This window comes from Scyliorhinus torazame, chromosome 2 (assembly GCF_047496885.1).
Source record: "Scyliorhinus torazame isolate Kashiwa2021f chromosome 2, sScyTor2.1, whole genome shotgun sequence".
Lineage (NCBI taxonomy): Eukaryota > Metazoa > Chordata > Chondrichthyes > Carcharhiniformes > Scyliorhinidae > Scyliorhinus > Scyliorhinus torazame.
This window is the reverse complement of record NC_092708.1, coordinates 239,757,325-239,776,239: the sequence shown is the minus strand read 5'-3', so window position 1 is coordinate 239,776,239 and position 18,915 is coordinate 239,757,325. Positions and strand designations below refer to the sequence as shown.

The following is an 18,915-nucleotide window of genomic DNA, read 5'->3' as shown; positions in this document are numbered from 1 at the left end:
TTACCCTTAGTGTCCAAAAGGTTAGGAGGGATTATTGGGTTACGGGGATAGGGTGGAAGTGAGGGCATAGGTGGGTTGGTGTAGACTCGATGGGCCGAATGGCCTCCTGCACTGTATGTTCTCCTGCACTGTATGTTCTGTGTAAGGATGTTTGGGAAACAAGTGAGGATGGTGCCAATCAACTGCCAATTCTGTGCTCCAACGAACTCCGGGCTGCGGTATGATCCTCGTTGTACTTTCTCTCAGCAGGAGTCTGAGGCTGTCTTATGTATGTCATCAGCTAATGTGGGTAGCCTTTATTCCTGAGGAGCTAGCCCTGCAGCTTGTGTTGTCCCAAGAAGATGTCGGGGATCTGATACTTGCTGTGGATGTATGAATCATGGATGCTCCCAAGATATCTTGCACAAACCTGCATGATCCATCTGTTATGGTTGCAGACCGTGGAAGCGTTTGTGGTTCACATACTGAACTGCTTGTCGCCAGGGAGATTTAAGAGCTTCATGAGTGCAGCCGATGGCACCTAACACGTGTGAGAATCTGGATATCGCTGCAAATCCCAGCACCCTTGCTTCCTGGATTGCTGGATCTCCATCGAAGCTGTCAAAGTTGCATGTATTGTCAAAAATGGCATACATGAACTTGTGGCTACATCTGTGGGTGGAGGTTTACAAGAACCCGCATAGATCCCTAGTGGAGCCAGTGGCAGTGAATGCCTGAGCACCTGTAGCATCAAATCCTGCAGAGGTTGGCATATGTGTGTGACTAGTTGCCTTGACATTCACAAACATCAGTGACACTGGTTCTCATTCACCTGCAGGTAGCACATGCACTTTCTATTGATCCTGGGTCTATTGATGAGCCTTTGGTGGCTCTCTTGGATTTGTTCTCTGCGTGCGGAGGAGGCCCTGCTGCCAGTTGGACTTCAGGCTGCCTTTGGCAAGCCAAGTGCTGCCGTTGCATTCTTCATATTCTCTCCTGCCTATAAGCAATGAACAAACAGCGATATCAGCAAGCTCCATCTACCTAACAGTCTCCTCACTTTAGTGTCAAAGAGAGAGAAACAATGGTCACCATTTATCTGCTACGGACATCAAGTCATTGCCAGCGGTTTCCTCTCCAGGCCCCTTTATGTAATCCAAAGAGCCCTGGCCACCACATGGATGCCCAGTGTTTCATGCACATGATGGTTGACCAAAACACCTGCCACTACCTCCCCACACCACATGACTGAATGGTGACAGCCATTTTGCCACTCTATTCCATCCTGAATTCTCATCTCGGGTGCAAATGTTGTCCTAACATGCAGTTCAAGGCCTTGTGCTTTGCTTGGACCATGAGATAGATTTGCTAATGTGTAATTAAACACAAAGCAAGAGATTAGGGGCGCACCCCTCGGTCAGTGTTTCATAGAATCAAAGAATTATATTTTTTTGGCCACCTTTCTAAAGGGATCGTCAAACTTGCCCAGTCACCCAATGGTTTTACAGCACCATAGCGCTGATTAGATTTGGAAGCCGTCCCATGCCCCCTACCTCCCCCCTCAGCAAGAGGCACGACCTCCCCTCTTCAACTGGCCAGATACCCAGCTGCCCTTTAAATCTGAGTGGCAGTGCCATGGGCCCCAACTGAGCATTAATTGTCCACTTAAGTGCGTCAATTAAACCATGGGTGGCAACATCACCGCTCGTAAAGTTGGGGTTCAGGTGGATAAGTGGCGGGCATGGCACAATGGAGCAGCACACTAATTTACGGGTCCACCAATGTGTCCCATGAAATTCAGCCCATTCATAGAATCATAGGATAATAAATAATAAATCACACAGAACTATTGATCCAAAAAACTAGGATGAAGTTAACTTTAATTGCCCTGGAAACCAGCAATTGCGAGGTAAATAGAGGTGAATTTGGACTTGCAGGAGTGCATGGCCTTGGGAGCAGCTGAGGAGTTAGGTTAGGAAAAGAAAGGTAGTTTTAAGGGATTTATATTTGTATTGGTAAACATTAGAAACAGGGTATAGTTTGAAGTGAGTTTAATTGAATGTTTGTGTGTCAGGAAGTCCATGTTTTAAGTTTTAGTTTTAGCTGAATTTGTTCAGTTGGCGATGCGACCTTGGGGAGAGAACATCTCTCAACTCTGCCAGAAGAAAGGCTAGACAGACAAGGAGCTGCAAAGAGGCAGACTTCATAAAGTACAAATTATAGCTCAGATAACCAGGGAATTGGGACAGAAAGAATGTTTAAGACGACTGGAGTTAAGTGAACAGAGAAACAAGGTATTGTTTTGCAGTATTGAAGGAACAGTAAATTAAGTGTTCCGAGATAAAGAGACAATTGCACCAACCAGACTTAAGTGGGATAGGAACCTTAAAAAGTAAATCAAACTTGCCGTGAATTGACAGTTAAAACAATTGAGCAATTTGCACAGCAGTTAAGACAAAGAAATCTTAAAGGGGTGGGTATAAAATCCTGTACTAGATTCACTGTTAAAAGTGGAGCGGAAGCTTTGTTTAAAAGTGACAGTTGGAAAACATGGTCTGGATTTTGGAAGGGAAAGCATAATTATGAGAGAAGATTTTAAAGTGTGTTTTGGGGAGTGGTGTTTGGACACTCTCAAGTGACAATTGTCTGGGAGGGATTCTGAGGAGACAGCCACAGACATTCACTTGAGGTTCAGAGTGAACAGTGCATTTGCCCACAGTCATCTTGTGTGCTTAGGGACTTTGTGTTAATGAGACCATTGTAGAATAGGATGTACTTTGTAATCTGTGTTAATTCTAAAACCTGTGTGCAATTGTTAAGGTAAGGAAAAGGAGTATTGCATAATAATCCAACTGTTCATGTTTTTTTTCTTCTTGTTAAAACAAATTAGCGGCCCTGTGACTGTTTCTCCATGTTTTTTTTAAAGTTACAGTCTTTTGAACCAGCGTTCCATTCTGGAATCTTCCCATCCAGTTATAACATCAACTGGGATTGTAACAGTTAATGGTGCAGAAATAAACATTGTCAGTAAGCCAGTTCCAACAGAGCCTGCAGCGCAGTCAGTTGCATGTGAGCAAACCACTCGGGAGAAGTGGGTTGTCAATTTTAATATGTTAATCGCTCAATTAAAGCAGCATTAAACCAGCTTTTGAATGTTACTGTGGGTGCATGGGTTTCCTGGAACTTGCCAGTGAAAGGAAGGTGAGAATACACTGCCAATTGAGGAGGCTGAAGATATGATGGGGAAAAATGCGAATAAGCACTGAAACATCACAGCAGATTTCTTACGTGATGGTGTAAAATGCTTTGTTCAGCAAATCTGTACTGAATGGTTCCTTTCGCAAAATCAGGGGATTGTATGTCTACTCTTTACTCTGGAGCTGTGATCTGTCAGATCAGCATGGTAACCACTTATGCTGCTCATCTTTGGACCTCCGGTGTGGCTTAAGATAACTAACAGCATCGATGGGAGCACCAGGAAGCAACTTGCTCCTCGCCGACCTTCTGCTCCATGTGATGGAGGAGATGACCAGCATGGTGCTGGTCACAGGAGGCCATACCAATAACACAGGGTGTACAGACAGAGAAGAGGCTTCCTTGACTCGAGTGTCTGAAGGACAGCCAGGGTCCTCTGGAAAGAGACCTGCCAACAGGCCCTGGGGGCAACACATTACCAGTGGCTGTCAAAGTTGCCGCCGCCCTCTTCTTTCCCTTTGAATCCTTCCACTGCTCTCTCAGAGACATTTGCAGGATATCATTATCATTACCTACAACTGCATAAGATGAGTGACTGTTGATGTGTTTGCGAGGGCAGGTGGAAATTGTCACAAATGATGAGAGGGAGTGGGCACTTCGGTTTGTGGCTCTGTCTGGCTTTTCAATGGTGCATGGCATCCTCAACTGCATGCACCTGGCAATTCAGGTACCCCAAGATCATCAACTGCAAAGGCTTCCCCACCATCAATATGTAGCTGGTGTTCAACCATTAAAAATATATTTATACAGATGTATACAAGATTCCCAGGCACTTCCCATGATGCTTTGTTTCTTGCAGTAGTGCCTCCCCACCGTTAATATCTTCGTACCTCCAAGTCAGCTTGCCAGCCGATTGCACTTCAAACACAGCTAATGACATCCTTCGGGAACCAACCAATGAGAGTGGGGAGCAATATCACCACAGCCAAATGATCAGGTCATTAAGCAAGCCATCAGCATGCTGAAAATGCGCTTCAGGTGCCTGGACAAATCTGGAGGCTCCGTTCAATAAGCAACACCCAAGATCACCCGAATGGTCGTGGTGCACAGATGCTCCACAACATTACACACCAGTGAGGTTTAGACCTAGAGAGGAATAAGGCACAGAGTACAGAATTTCAGATAGTTCTAAGGAGGAGGTGGAGAGTGATGTGGCCAAGGTACCAGCAATGGGCGCATTGCCCATGATGCCCTGTACTACTGTGATGTTCACCTTGGTTCAACCAGTCCAACCATCTGATAATAACATGTAAAAGCTACTTTCCCACCCCACCCCACACCTCTTCCCCAACCCAAAGCAATGCTACAAACAATCAAAATAACTTTTCACAGACAACAGCTACCCCCCCGCCCCCCCCCCCCCCCCCAAATCACCCCCGTTGCTTAGCATCAGTTCATATCTTACCATTCATGACAAGTGCCAGGCAGCAACCAAAAAATGGATAAGATTAGAAAGTGGTGGAATGAAATATCGTTTTTTTTTTTAAATGTGGTTCAAAAATTAAAAAGAAACGGAACATTCTAACATTGTGTAACACATCCGTATGCATACTCTTATGCAACTACCAACTCTTCCTCTTCTGACATGATGCAACCTCTGTGGCTTCAACGGAGGTAGAAGGAGGATGCTCCGATCCCCCCTCGGTCTGCTGAGTTGATATTACTCAACATCCTCTGTTTTTGAAGCCCAACAGAGACCAATGCCCATACACCTTTGTTGGGCAAACTTGACCATCAGGGCATGAGGCAGCACATGGGACTTTGAAGTGGGGAAAATGATTGAGAAGGGCAAAGCTTTTGGGCCAAGTCCCCACTTCAGTGCCACTTTCAACATCGTTCTTCTCATGGTCCAGATGTACTTCCTCGATAGCCATAAGTTGAACAAATCTATGCTCCAGGTCAGTGAGGCGATGAAAAGCTAGGGTTTCCTGAACCCTCTTTAAGATTGCTTTCATAGTGTCAAAGCCATTGATAAGGGGCTGCTGTTATTTGTTTGGTTGCCCCATTTGATTTTCCATACAGATGGCCACACTTTCCATCATGCCTCTCGTGCTTGAGATGGATTCCACCAGTCTTCCAGCAAGCACAGTGAGACTGGAAAGCCGTTGTTAGACTGTGGAGTTATTGTCCTCTGGAAGCAATGGAGACTAGGCAATTGAATTTATTCAAGGCTTTAGTTAGATAGACTTTTTATCAACACGGGGTCAATGGTTATGTGCGGAAGGCAGGAAAGTGAATTTGAGACCACAATCGGATCAGCCATGATCTTTTCGAATGGTGGAGCAGGCTCGGTGGGTTCATGGTCTTCTGCTTTGAAATCCTATGTTCCTCAAGCTTGTCCTTACACCGCACATTCTGCCCCAGAAGTACCCTCTTTGGTTATGGTCCCTAAAGGTCAGCATCTGTGCCCAGCTGAGCAGAACTTGGAGCATCATGTTGTCTCCAAAGCAGACTCGCTACTGCTGCACCTCTCCATGTCCTGCTTTTACTCACTTGTGATGTGAGATACACAAAGGTTCCACTGAAGTGTGATTACCTGAGCTGCTACATGGTCTGCATTAGCCTCATGACCGTGTACCCTCTGAGTCAGTGAACCGCCGCTGTGGAGTCGTCATCCTCCTCCCTCCAAGGGACACCTGTAGGCCATGTGGGAGGTTAAAGACATGAATAGAACTCCCAAATTAACAATGTTTTAAGTGATCATTATGCAAATTATCATATTTTCGTAATTGTTAGCATCAAGCCAACGTGATCAAGTGTTGTATGCCATGTGGCTGCTTGATATTTATTCTGTCTGCAGGTGGTTGGCAAAGCACGCTGAGACTCCACTGATGTCCAGTGGGACCTCCTATGAGTTGACTGAAGGACCACCTTCAGGTCTCTGCCTCTTCCTGGTGTTCTGTGCTTCCTTCTCCTGTAAAGGAGGGAGGAAAGGAGGGGCTTATGAATGATGGTATGACCTGTGTAGAATAGATAGTGTGCATTTGTTTAGGGTGGATATGAGTGAAAGACATTGTTTTGCATAAAGATGAGGGTGAGTGCCAGTGGTGGATGGACAGATGGAGATGTGAGAAAGTGCGCCAGAACATATAAAGTAGGAGCAGTGGACCACACGACCCGTCGAGCTTGCTCCACCATTCAATACGATCATTGCTGATCTGAGTTTCAACTCCACTTTCCTGTCCGCTCTCAATGTCCTTTGATATCCTGAGAACAGAAATCCATTGACAATATAAATTGATGTGAGGAATGGTGTGAGCTGGAGTAGGTATGAGAAGGCAGGGTGAAGAGGGTGGCATGATGCACATCAATAGCCAAATGTGCTACTGTACTCTCCTTGCCTGCCCTGCCGAGGTCATTAAACTGATTTTGACATTGAATCTTGTCATGAGGCACCACATTCCTGCTTGCTGACCTCTCTCACTACTTTCTTAGTTTTGCCAGCAGGCTTCTTACTCCCATCAATAGGAAGCAGCATCTCCCAGTGGACCCTTACTGCCTGCAGCATCACATCCGGGGAGCAGCTTTGGAACCTGTGCACTTCGTCCTGTCACTGCCTTGTATCCAGCTCCCAACTCCATTATCCTTTGAATTTCATGTATTCCCTTCAAATCCTGGAGTTGAAATCTAATCATGGTGTTGTCATCGTATGTGCTCAATCTAATAGATCTGCAAACCTGACAGAATATGTCATTGCAGTCGCTGGGCTAAGATGCCGATATGCTGACTTCCGGTGACGGGGATGTGATAAGAAGTCACACCTCAGGTGGCTCTCCTCCCACGAATCTGGCTCTTTTTTTGCCCGAAAAATGCCCGTTAACAACACTAACAAAATACAGAAGGAAAAGAGCAAAACAGCAGCCAATCCAGAGGACGATGGAGACCAGGAGTGGAAAAAGCCTGGACAAAGCAAACGACTGAACCGGATGACGCATGAGGCGGCAAAACTCATGCTTCGCCAGAGCGAGAGGGACCGGCCCGCTGCACGAGAAGCCCTCCCACACCATGGGATCGGCGGAGGATGTTTCTCTCAAGAATTGAGAGAACATCGGGAAGAAACAAAATTGGATATCAAAGCTGCGGTTGCCGAAGCCCTGACAACCATGCAGGTGGCCCTGGACAAGGCGGAAAAGCGACTGGATGTCCAGGAGGAAACAATTAAAGAACTGGAAAGGGCTGCGACCGACCATGGTGACTGGATCGTTGCCCTGGAAAAGGAGGTGGCAAGGCTGGCCGCGCCACAAGGGAATCCTAGGGGAAACGTCGAGGACCAGGAAAATCATTCGAAGCGGCAAAACCTATGAATTATGGGCCTACCAGAAGTAGGAACCCCACAGACTGTGGCCCAGATGCTGGGCAATCTGGTGGGAAGGGATAACTTCCCCAACCCACCAGAAATTGACAGAGCTCACCGGTCACTCCAACCAAAGCCCAAACCGGGGAACAGCCGAGGGTGATGATTATAAAAATGCACCTGTACAGGACCAGGAAACAATCCTGCACTGGGCCAGGCAGTCCAAAAACTGTAACTGGGAAGGTCGCAGCATCTGGACTAATCAGGAGATTGGGGCTGACTTGGCCAAGCGCCAGGCCGAATTTAACAAAGTGGAGGCCGTGCTTTACAGAAACGGCGTGAGATTCAGAAAGCTGCACCCAGCCAAGCTCTGGGTCATGTACCAAGGCAGCGAGCACTTTTCCACAGTCCCTGAGGTGTGGACAAGTTCGTCGCAGAGAATGGACTGGAAAAGCAGCAGCAGGGGCAGCAATGAAGAGCCCGCAGAGCTCGTCATGTTCAGTGTAAAGAAGTTTTTTTCTCATTACATTCTGTACAGTCAACTGTAAACCAGCACCACAGCAACCACTTTACACTGGATAGGTCTGCCTCGTTCTGGGGATTGGTGCGGTAAGAGAGGGAAGTATGAGCGAATACAGCAAAGCGCAGGGGAAAGTGAGGGGAATGGCAGTCAGGGAGCCCAGAAATCGTGCAACGGGAGGATGTACAACCAGCCCTGGGGGGGGATGCAGTTGAGAGAGGCCGTGGCGTGTCCCCCACAAGGGGGAAGGCGCCTGGCAGGGGGCGGGGTAGACTAGGAGCACGGAGGGATAACTAGGGGAAGAAACATGGAGAAAGGGGAAGGGGAGGAAGCTACAGGGTAGGGGGAAAGAAGATGGTGGCGGGGGGAGGAGAAGAAACCACAAGAGAAAGATAGGGTAAGAAAAATAGAGGGCTTTAGACTGGCTACAACAGGCCATATGTGGCGACTTGGAACAAAATGACGCTGCAAGCAACCACTTTGGAAGGTCCCTGGACAAAGGGAAACCCCGGAGTGCAGGGGCTCACCCACATGGCGAACAGTTGGCAGCCATGTTGGGTGCCTCCTGGACAAGGGGAAACTGCGGAGTGCGGGGGCCCGACCTCATGGGGGAACAGCCCGCGACCATGTTAGACGCCCTCCTGACAAAGTGCAGTGGCACGTCCACCAAGTTAGTATGGTTTATCCTGCACTGAGACGAGGCTAGTTGCCTGCTGGCTCACCAGCTGAGAAAGCAGGCAGCCACGAGGTAAATAGCCCAGATTAGGGATAGCAAAGGCAAATCATTAACGGAGCCGGACCGGACAAGGTCAACAAGCCGTTTGAGACCTTCTACCGAGGGCTGTACACCTCGAAACCCCCTGCAGGGAACTTGGGATGAAGTAGTTCCTTGATGGACTGGACATCCTATTCGTGGGGGAGTACAGGAAACGGGGCCTGGAAGCACCGCTAGAACTAGGAGAGGTCAGGAGATTATTAGTTCCATGCAGACTGGGAAGGCACCAGGACCGGACGGATTCCTGGCTGACTTCTACAAAAGATTTGCGACAGTACTGGCCCCGCACCTGTGGCAGATGTTCACAGACTCGCTGGCGAGGGGCACACTCCTGCCTACGCTAGCACAAGCCTCAATCTCGCTGCTACCCAAAAAGGACAAAAACCCAACCGAATGCGGTAATCATCGCCCTGGACACAAAAAAGGCCTTCGACAGAGTCGAAAACAAGTACCTCTTAGAGGTACTGGAGTGGTTCAGGCTTGGAACAGGGCTCACCGCCTGGGACAAACTCCTGTACAATGCTCCCACGGTGAGCATATGGACAAATACCACCAGCTCTAACTACTTCCAGCTGTAAAGAGGCACAAGGCAGGGATGCCCGTTAACCCCGCTTCTGTTCGCCCTAGCAATCAAACCACTAGCGATCGCGCTTAGGGCGGCAAAGAATTGGAATGGGGTCGGAGAGGAGTCAGAGAGCACAGGGTCTTGCTGTATGTGGATGACTTCCTCCATAAGCACCACTCACTGGACCCGTGAAGCAGCATGGAAGGAATCATGGCGCTCTTAAGAGAGTTTGTAGCCTTCTGGGGCTACAAACCTTTTCTTAAATTTCGAGTACCCAATTCATTTTTCCCATTTAAGGGACAATTTAGCGTGGCCAATCCACCTATCCTGCACATTTTTGGGTTGTGGGGGCGAAACCCACGCAAATAAGGGGAGAATGTGCAAACTCCACACTAACAGTGACCCAGGGCTGGGATCGAACCTGGGACCTCGGCGCTGTGAGGCAGCAGTGCTAACCACATGCGCCACCATGCTGCAAAAGCGAAATCTTCCCGGTGAACCCACAAGGGGGAGGGGCAGAGCTGGAGGGGCTGCCTTTTAAACAGGTCCACTACCTGGGAATCTAAATCGCTCACGACTGGACAAGTGGAACCTGACCAGCCTGAAGGAGGAAGTAAAAAAGGACCTGCAGAGATGGAACACACTCCCACTCTCCCTGGCAGGGAGGATGCAGGTGATCAAAATGAACGCACTTCCCAAGTTCCTCTTCCTGTTTAGATCCATCCTGATCTACATTCCCAAGGCCCTTTTCTCTTCACTGGACAAACTGATTATGGCAGGAAGAATGAAAGGATCCCAAAGAGAGTACTGCAGAGAACGAGATCCATGGGTGGCCTAGCCCTCCCAAACCTGCAATATTACCACTGGGCAGCGACTGCGGAGAGAGTAAAGGGGTGAATAAAGGAGCCAGAGACCGAGTGGTGCTTATGGAGGAGGGCTCCTGCAGCGGGACCTCCCTCCGGCCCTAGCCATGGTGGCATTTCAATCCCCACACAAATATTCAATGAGCCCAGTGGTGGTAGCAACACTCCAGTAATGGAACCAACTGCGACAGCATTTCGGGTTAACCAAGATGTCCGATTAAAACCCCCATCTGCAACAACCACAGCCGGCGACCATGAATGCCTCCTTCAAAAGGTGGAGACAGGATGGGGAGGGACGCTGACAGTTAGGGACTTGTATACCAACAACAGGCTAACAACTTTTGAAGAACTGACAGAAAGATTCAAGCTGACGAAGGGAAACAAACTTAGGTACCTTCAAATCAAAAACCTCCGAAGGGAAACAAGTACGTACCCGTGACTGCCACAACAATCATTGCTAGAGGACCTGCTGGACGTGGGCATCTTGGGAAAGGGAGCTGTGGGGACATGTGTGGGCGACTACTAAGGAGGGCCAACACCCAACTGGACAAGGCAAGGGAGAAGTGGGAGGAGTACGTGGGGTTTGAAATTGGGTGGGGACTCTGGAGGGAAGCACTCCACAGGGTCAACTCCACCTCCACATGCGCAAGGATGTTTGAACTGCCTAATGCAGTTAAAAGTGGTACACAGGGACTTCCGGGTGCGGCTATGCAGAGCTAGGTCGCATATTCGGCAGCTCCTGCTTGGAACGGACTTTTGGGCTCTTTTACAGAGCCCCCGCGGCATTTGTTTGACATTTCCCGGTGTGGGAAGAAGGCTGCAATATTCCCCTGACAGTGTCCCCCAGGAAGGGTATGTCTCTGGGTTGCCAGACACGGCGGAAACAGTAAAAGATTTGGCTGCAACTGCAGGATAAACGGGGCCTCTTCCAGCATGCAGGCGGGGGAGGGGCAAGCTTAAAGCTGCAGGCTGACCTGAGGGCCTGTATCAGGGGTGGGTTCTGGCAGCGGGGGGGAACAACGTGAAAAGACCTCAAGGCCACTGAAGGGACTTCTGGTTGCGGTGATGCCTAGCTAGCCGTACGCTTCGGCGGCTCCAGCTCCGACAGACCTTCGGGCTCTTTTAAGAGCCCCAGCGGGGGGGTTTTCGGCGGCGCAACCCGGTGTGGGGTGTGTGAGAAGGGAGTCCCCCCCCCAAACGAAGGAGGAAAAAACCGGCGGCTGCAGCGCGAGGAATCGTCGACCAAAGGGTCAGAGAGAGAGGGGTGCGGGATGGCGGCGGAGGGGGCGCGGGCGGCATGGGGGCCTGAGCAGGATGAAATTGTGAGACGGTGCGTGGGGCTGCTGGGGAGGGGGGTGCTGGCCCCGTTGCTGCAGGCGGTTGAGGGGCTCAAGGAGACATTAAAGACCCAGGAGACAGAGCTCCGCGTGGTGGAGCAGAAGGTGGCAGATGTTGGGGGCGGGGTCCTGGGCCTGGCGGTTGGGACACAGACGCACGAGGCACTTCATGGGGGGTCTACTGGGAGGATCGAGGCCCTAGAGGGTGGAGCGCGGGGGGGGAGCCTTCGGATGCTGGGTCTCCCTGGGGGTGTGGAGGGAGTGGACTGTGGAGCGTGCGCAGGTACGATGCTGACCTCGCTGGTGGGTGCTGGGGCCCCTGCGGGCCCCTTGGAGGTGGAGTGGGCGGGTCGGATTCCGGCGGGGGGACCGGGAGAGCCACCCAGGGCGATGGTCGTGCGATTTTGCCGCCTTGGGGGTGGGGGGGGTCCTGGGATGGGCTGGGAGGGTGCGGGGTGGCGGGTGGGAGAGTGCAGTGGTGCGGGTGTGCCGGGGTTGGAGTGCGGAGGTGGCGAGGGGGAGACGAGCTTCGGCCGAGCCGGGGAGATGTTTCATGGAGGGAGGGTGGGGTTCGGGATGCTGCAGCCGGCGGGACTGTGGGTCGCGTATCAGGAGGGACGCCATTGTTTTGAGGCGGCGGAGGAGGCATGGACCTTCATCAAAGAAGAGGGGTTGGGTCGGAGCTGAGGGACTGATGCTGCAGGAAATGTTATTGTTGGTGTTGTGGTTGGGGTTGGTTGAGGGGTGGATTGGGAGTGGGGGAGACGTTGGGGAGGTGTGGGCGCCGGTGGGGGGGGAGGGACGGGACATGGTTGGAGGGTGGGGAGGGGGAGGGGGAGGGGAGGGGGAGCTGCGCCATAGGAGGCGGGTCGGGTGGGGGGATGTTCCCGCGCCAGGGGCAGTGGGGCGGGAGGGCGGGCGCAGGTCGGATGGGAGTTCCCCACACGGGGGGGTCGAGGAGTGAGCAGGAGTAGCCGGGGTCAGTTAAAGTCAGCTGACTTACGGAAGTAATATGGGGAGCAATCATGCTAGAAAGAGATCTAGCGGGGAGGGAGGGGGAGGGGGAGGGGGAGGGGGGGGGAGACAACTGGGTTGCTGCTGCGGAAATCCAAAAGGAAATGGCTAAAGAGTGGGTGGGCGGGGATGGTGTGCGACGCTGGGGGAGCGAGCGGGAGCGCGGAGGCGGGATATGGGACTGGCCTAGAGAAGGTAATGGCTAGTCGACACGGGAGGGGGGCAGGTAGCCCCCTAGTGAGGCTGATCACGTGGAACGTGAGAGGCCTGAACGGACCGATTAAAAAGGGCCCGAGTGCTCGCGCATTTGAAAGGACTAAGGGCAGACGTGGTTATGCTCCAAGAGACGCACCTAAAGGTGGCGGACCAAGTTAGGCTAAGGAAAGGATGGGTGGGACAGGTGTTCCACTCAGGACTGGACGCAAAGAATAGAGGGGTGGCCATTTTGGTGGGGAAACGGGTAGCATTTGAAGCAAAGAACATCGTAGCAGATAGCGGAGGTAGATATGTAATGGTGAGTGGCAGGCTGGAGGGAATGGAGGTCGTGTTGGTTAATGTGTATGCCCCAAACTGGGATGATGCGGGATTTATGAGACGGATGCTGGGGCGTATACCGGACCTGGAGGTAGGAAACTTGATTTTAGGAGGGGACTTTAATACGGTGCTGGACCCGGGGCTAGATAGATCCAGCTCAAGGACCGGAAGAAGGCCGGCAGCGGCCAAGGTACTTAAGGGGTTTATGGACCAAATGGGGGGAGTGGATCCATGGCGATTTCTTAGACCTAGGGCTAGGGAGTTTTCCTTCTTCTCCCATGTCCATAAAGTGTACTCCCGGATAGATTTTTTTGTTTTGGGAAGGTCGTTGATCTCTAGGGTGGAAGAAGCTGAGTACTCAGCCATAGCGGTTTCGGATCATGCCCCACATTGGGTGGACCTGGAATTAGGAGAGGAAAGGGAGCAGAGAACACTCTGGCGATTAGATGTGGGACTGATGGCGGATGAGGGAGTGTGTGCAAGAGTGCGGGGGTGTATTGAGAGATACCTGGAGGTCAATGACGACGGCGAGGTCCCTGTGGGAGTGGTATGGGAAGCACTAAAAGCGGTGGTCAGAGGAGAGCTGATCTCTATTGGGGCCCACAAAAGGAAAACAGAGGCCAAGGAAAGGGAAAGATTACTGGGGGAGATTTTAAGGGTGGATAGGGAATTTGCAGAGACCCCGGAGGAGGAATTGTACAGGGAGAGGAGACGACTCCAGACGGAGTTTGACCTTCTGACCACCAGAAAGGCGGAGGTACTGTGGAGGAAGGCACAGGGGAGGAGGTATGAATATGGGGAAAAGGCTAGTCGCCTGTTGGCTCATCAATTGCGAAAGAGGGCAGCAGCGAGGGAGATAGGAGGAATTAGAGACGAAAGGGGAGACACGGTGCGAAGGACAGGAAAGATAAATGAGGTGTTCAAGACCTTCTATGAGGAACTGTATAGGTCTCAACCCCCAGAGGGAGAGGAGGGGATGCGGCAGTTCCTGGACCAATTGAGGTTCCCGAAAGTGGAGGAGCGGGGGGTGGTAGGCCTGGGGGCACCGATTGGGGTGGACGAGGTTATTAAGGGACTGGGAAGCAGGGAAGGCCCCAGGACCAGACGGGTTCCCGGTGGAGTATTACAGAAAATATGTGGACTTGTTGGCCCCGTTGATGGTGAGGACGTTCAATGAGGCCAGGAAAGGGGGGACTCTACCCCCGACGATGTCGGAGGCGACGATATTGTTAATTTTGAAGAGGGATAAAGATCCGTTGCAGTGCGGGTCCTATAGACCCATTTCATTATTGAACGTGGACGCCAAATTGTTGGCAAAGGTACTGGCATCGAGGATAGAGGACTGTGTCCCGGGGGTGGTGCACGAAGACCAGACAGGGTTCGTAAAAGGGAGACAACTGAATGTTAACGTGCGACGACTATTAGGGGTGATAATGATGCCCCCAGTGGAGGGGGAGGCAGAGATAGTGGCGGCAATGGACGCAGAGAAGGCATTTGATAGGGTGGAGTGGGAGTATTTATGGGAAGTGTTAAGGAGGTTTGGGTTTGGGAACGGGTTTATTAGCTGGGTTAGACTTCTTTATGGGGCTCCAACGGCAAGCGTAGTTACAGGTCGACATAGATCGGAGTATTTCCGACTATATAGGGGAACAAGACAGGGATGCCCGCTGTCTCCATTGTTGTTCGCGTTGGCAATTGAACCTGTGGCCATGGCGTTGAGAGACTCCAGGAAATGGAGAGGGGTGATTAGAGGGGGAGAAGAACACCGAGTCTCGTTATACATGGATGACCTATTGTTATACGTGTCGGACCCAGCGGGGGGGATGATAGAGGTTATGTGAATTTTGAGGGGGTTCGTGGATTTCTCGGGATATAGGCTAAACATGGGGAAGAGTGAATTATTTGTGAAACATCCAGGGGACCAGAGTAGAGAGATAGAAGGCTTGCCTCTAAGGAAAGTGGAAAGAAACTTCCGATACCTGGGGATTCAGATCGCTAGGAGCTGGGGAACCTTGCACAGACTTAATCTGACACGGTTAGTAGAACAAATGGAGGAGGACTTCAAGAGGTGGGACATGCAGCCTCTATCGCTGGCGGGCAGGGTGCAAGCAATTAAGATGATGGTCCTCCCGAGTTTCTTATTTGTATTTCAATGTCTCCCTATACTAATCACCAAGACCTTTTTTAATAAAATAGAAAGGAGCATCACGAGCTTCGTGTGGGCAGGGAAAGTTCCGAGACTAAGGAGGGGGTTCCTTCAGCGTAGTAGGGACAGAGGAGGATTGGCACTACCGAACTTGGGCGATTACTATTGGGCCGCCAATGTGGCAATGATACGTAGATGGATGATGGAGGGTGAGGGAGCGGCGTGGAAAAGACTGGAGAGAAAGTCCTGTAAAGGGACGAGTCTAGAGGCGCTGGTGACAGCGCCGCTACCGATCTCACCTAAAAAGTTTACCACGAACCCGGTGGTGGCGGCAACATTGAATATCTGGGGACAGTAGAGGCGACAGAGAGAGGTGCGGGGAGCCCTGGTGGGGTCCCCAATCAGGAACAACCATAGGTTCGCCCCAGGAAGAATGGATGGAGGATTTCAGAGCTGGTACCAGTTGGGAATTAGGAGGGTGGGAGATTTATTTATAGATGGGACTTTTGCGAGCTTGGGAGCATTGGAGGAAAAGTATAAGTTGCCCCGGGGAAATTTCTTGAGATATATGCAGGTGAGGGCGTTTACTAGACAACAGGTGAGGGAATTTCCGTTGCTCCCGACACAGGGGATACAGGACAGGGTGCTTTCAGGGGTGTGGGTCGGAGAGGGCAAGGTGTCAGAGATTTATCGAGAGATGAGGGAAGAGGGGGAGGAGTCGGTGGGCGAACTAAAAGGAAAGTGGGAAGAAGAACTAGGGGAGGAGATAGAGGAGGGTATGTGGGCTGATGCCCTAAGCAGGGTAAATTCCTCTTCCTCATGCACCAGGCTTAGCCTGATTTAATTTAAGGTGCTACATAGAGCACACATAACGGGAGCAAGATTGAGCAGGTTCTTTGGAGTGGAGGACAAATGTGGGAGGTGTGGCGGGAGCCCGGCAAACCACGCACATATGTTTTGGGCGTGCCCGGCACTGGAAGGGTATTGGAAGGGAGTGACGGGAGTGATTTTGCGGGTGGTGAAGGCCCGGGTCAAACCAGGCTGGGGGTTAGCTTTATTTGGAGTTGCGGAAGAGCCGGGAGTGCAGGAGGCGAAAGAGGCCGACGTTGTGGCCTTTGCGTCCCTAGTAGCCCGGCGCAGGATCCTACTCATGTGGAAGGAGGCGAAACCCCCCGGACTGGAGACCTGGGTAAATGATATGGCGGGGTTCATTAAACTGGAGCAGATAAAGTTTGCCCTGAGAGGATCGGCTCAAGGGTTCACCAGGCGGTGGCAGCCATTTCTCGACTACCATGGGGAACGTTAGAGGGAAGACAGATGACCAGCAGCAGCAACCCGAGGGGGGGGGGGGGTTTAGTTTAGTTTAGGTCAAAGATAAAGGGGTTTTGTTACTTGTGTATTGTTAAAAATTTCTGTATTGTTATTGTTGCGTTTGCTTTGTAAGAGGGGAAAAATTGTTGTCTGGGAAAAAAATTTCAATAAAACATTTTTTTTTAAAAAAAAATGTGGTACACAGAACCCACTTAATCAGAACCCGAATGAGCAGGTTCTTCCCGGAGGTGGAGGATAGATGCGAACGTGGCCAAGGCAGCCTTGCCAACCACGCCCACATGTTCTGGTCTTGCCCCAGACTCGCTGGGTTTTGGACAGCCTTCTTTAAGGCAATGTCCAAAGTGGTGGGGATGAGGGTGCAGCCATGCCCAAGAGTGGCAGTCTTCTGGGTATCAGATCAGTCAGATCTCTTCAGGGGGAGGAGGGCCAGCGCCCTTGCCTGAGCCTTACTAACCACCCGCCAGAGAATCCTGCTTGGCTGGCGGTCAGCAGCACCACCCAAAGCTGCAGACTGGCTGTCTGACCTGTCCCAAATGGAGAAAATTAAATTTGCCATCCAACGGCCGGGAGAAGCCATTCATTCGGTTGCTCCAAGACCTGTTTGTAGCCAACAATTAGGAAGCCAAAGAACAGGAGGGAGTAGCCATGACACAGCAAGGAAGATTTGGTGGGGGGGGGGGGGGGGGGGGGGGGGGGCAGGGAAACATGGAACTCAATCAAGGCCAACAAAAGAAGCATGAGACATAAGGGGGGGGATGCAACAACCTGATCCAAAGGCAAGAAAAACAAAGCGAAAACTGGTGTCGAGCTAAACACAGGAAACCACAATCACCACTGCAAATACTGTGAGGAGGAAAGAAAGAAAAAAAGGAAACTACAATGTATGTTTGTAAATAGTTGAAGCCGACCTATGTGTAAATAGTTTTAGTTTGACATGATATTTTCTCTTTTTTAAATTTCTTACTGTTGTTCATATTTATATTTGTTTTATATACCAAAAACTCAATAAAAACATTTTTTTAAATGATACCAATATGCTGCCCTTCCTACATGCCATTGTATCCTTCTCCCCTTCCTCTTTCCATTCCCAGCACATCACAAAATTAAAATCCAGCCTCTAATATCCAAGCGTTTGCAGGTAATAATAAATGTAAATGCAGGTAAATTGGATGGCACAGTAGGAGAGTGGTTAGCACAGTTGCTTCACAGCTTCAGGACCCCAGGTTTGATTCCCTGCTTGGGTCACGTGCGGAGTCTGCACGTTCTCCCCGTGTCTGCGTGGGTTTCCTCCGGGTGCTCCGGTTTCCTCCAACAGTCCAAAGATGTGCAAGTTGGGTGGATTGGCCGCGCTAAATTACCCTTCGTGTCCAAAAAGGTTAGATGGCGTTGCTGGGTTACAGGGATCGGGTGAAGGTGTGGGCTTGGGTAGTGTGCTCTTTCCAAGGGCCGGTGGAGACTCGGTGGGCCGAATGGCCTCCTTCTGCACTGTAAATTCTATGATTCGATAATAAATAAGAGCAGTTAGCCAATGCAGCAGCTTGACTTTTATGGGGTTGGTGGTGGAGGGGGAATGCTGGTAGACTGAAAGTTAGTCACTTCAGTAAAATGAAAATGAACTAAATTTGCACCAAAATGTTTTTTTCTTGGCATTATGAAAGTGAATGATTACTTTCCTTTTTTATCGGGAGTTGAGGCGGGTTCTAACTGAAGCATAGGCATACAGGTGCCTAAAATGATTGTGAATGATGATGGAAGGTTGCCAACTCAATATTGAGTAAATGTTTAGCGATCTGTTTAAAGTCTTGTGAACTTGAGGAAGAGTGAACAATTTGATAAAAATTGATGTGCTACTGTGACATTCTACACAATGACGTTCTGTTTTACACAGCGCTGGGTGACCAGTCGGCAAATGCGGTTTGAAGGCGGATTTCAAGGTCGGTGCAACAAGTTGGTGGATGGCTGTTACTCATTTTGGCAAGCTGGACTCTTACCTCTCCTGCACCGTGTGCTACATACAGATGGTGAGTGTGAAAGCATCTGGTAAATAATGATACATGGGCACACTTCCATACACTGCAGTCACTATTCAAATTGACAGAAAGACCATTGGGCAAATATTGGGTTTCGGAAACACCAGTCGGGAGAACTTTGGCTTTAAGGAAATTACAGAGCACACTTTCTGTAATTTTATTTCGCGCATTGTGGGAATCCGGACAGTAAGCCAGCAATTTTAGAGACTGGGGATGAGCATAGTACCAGGGTCAGGTTGGCTAAGAGGAAGGGTAGGCTGGGGAAGGTCAA

At 50.5% G+C, this 18,915-nt stretch overlaps 1 protein-coding gene across 1 annotated transcript in view; it reads left to right on the top strand.

The window, feature by feature from the left end:
• fntb (farnesyltransferase, CAAX box, subunit beta) overlaps positions 1-18,915 on the top strand; it is a 145,936-nt gene that overhangs the window by 114,480 nt on the left and 12,541 nt on the right. The window contains exon 9 of the mRNA XM_072485483.1: positions 18,503-18,635. Within this exon, the coding sequence (XP_072341584.1) occupies positions 18,503-18,635 (133 nt within the window). The remainder of the gene's footprint in view (positions 1-18,502; positions 18,636-18,915) is intronic.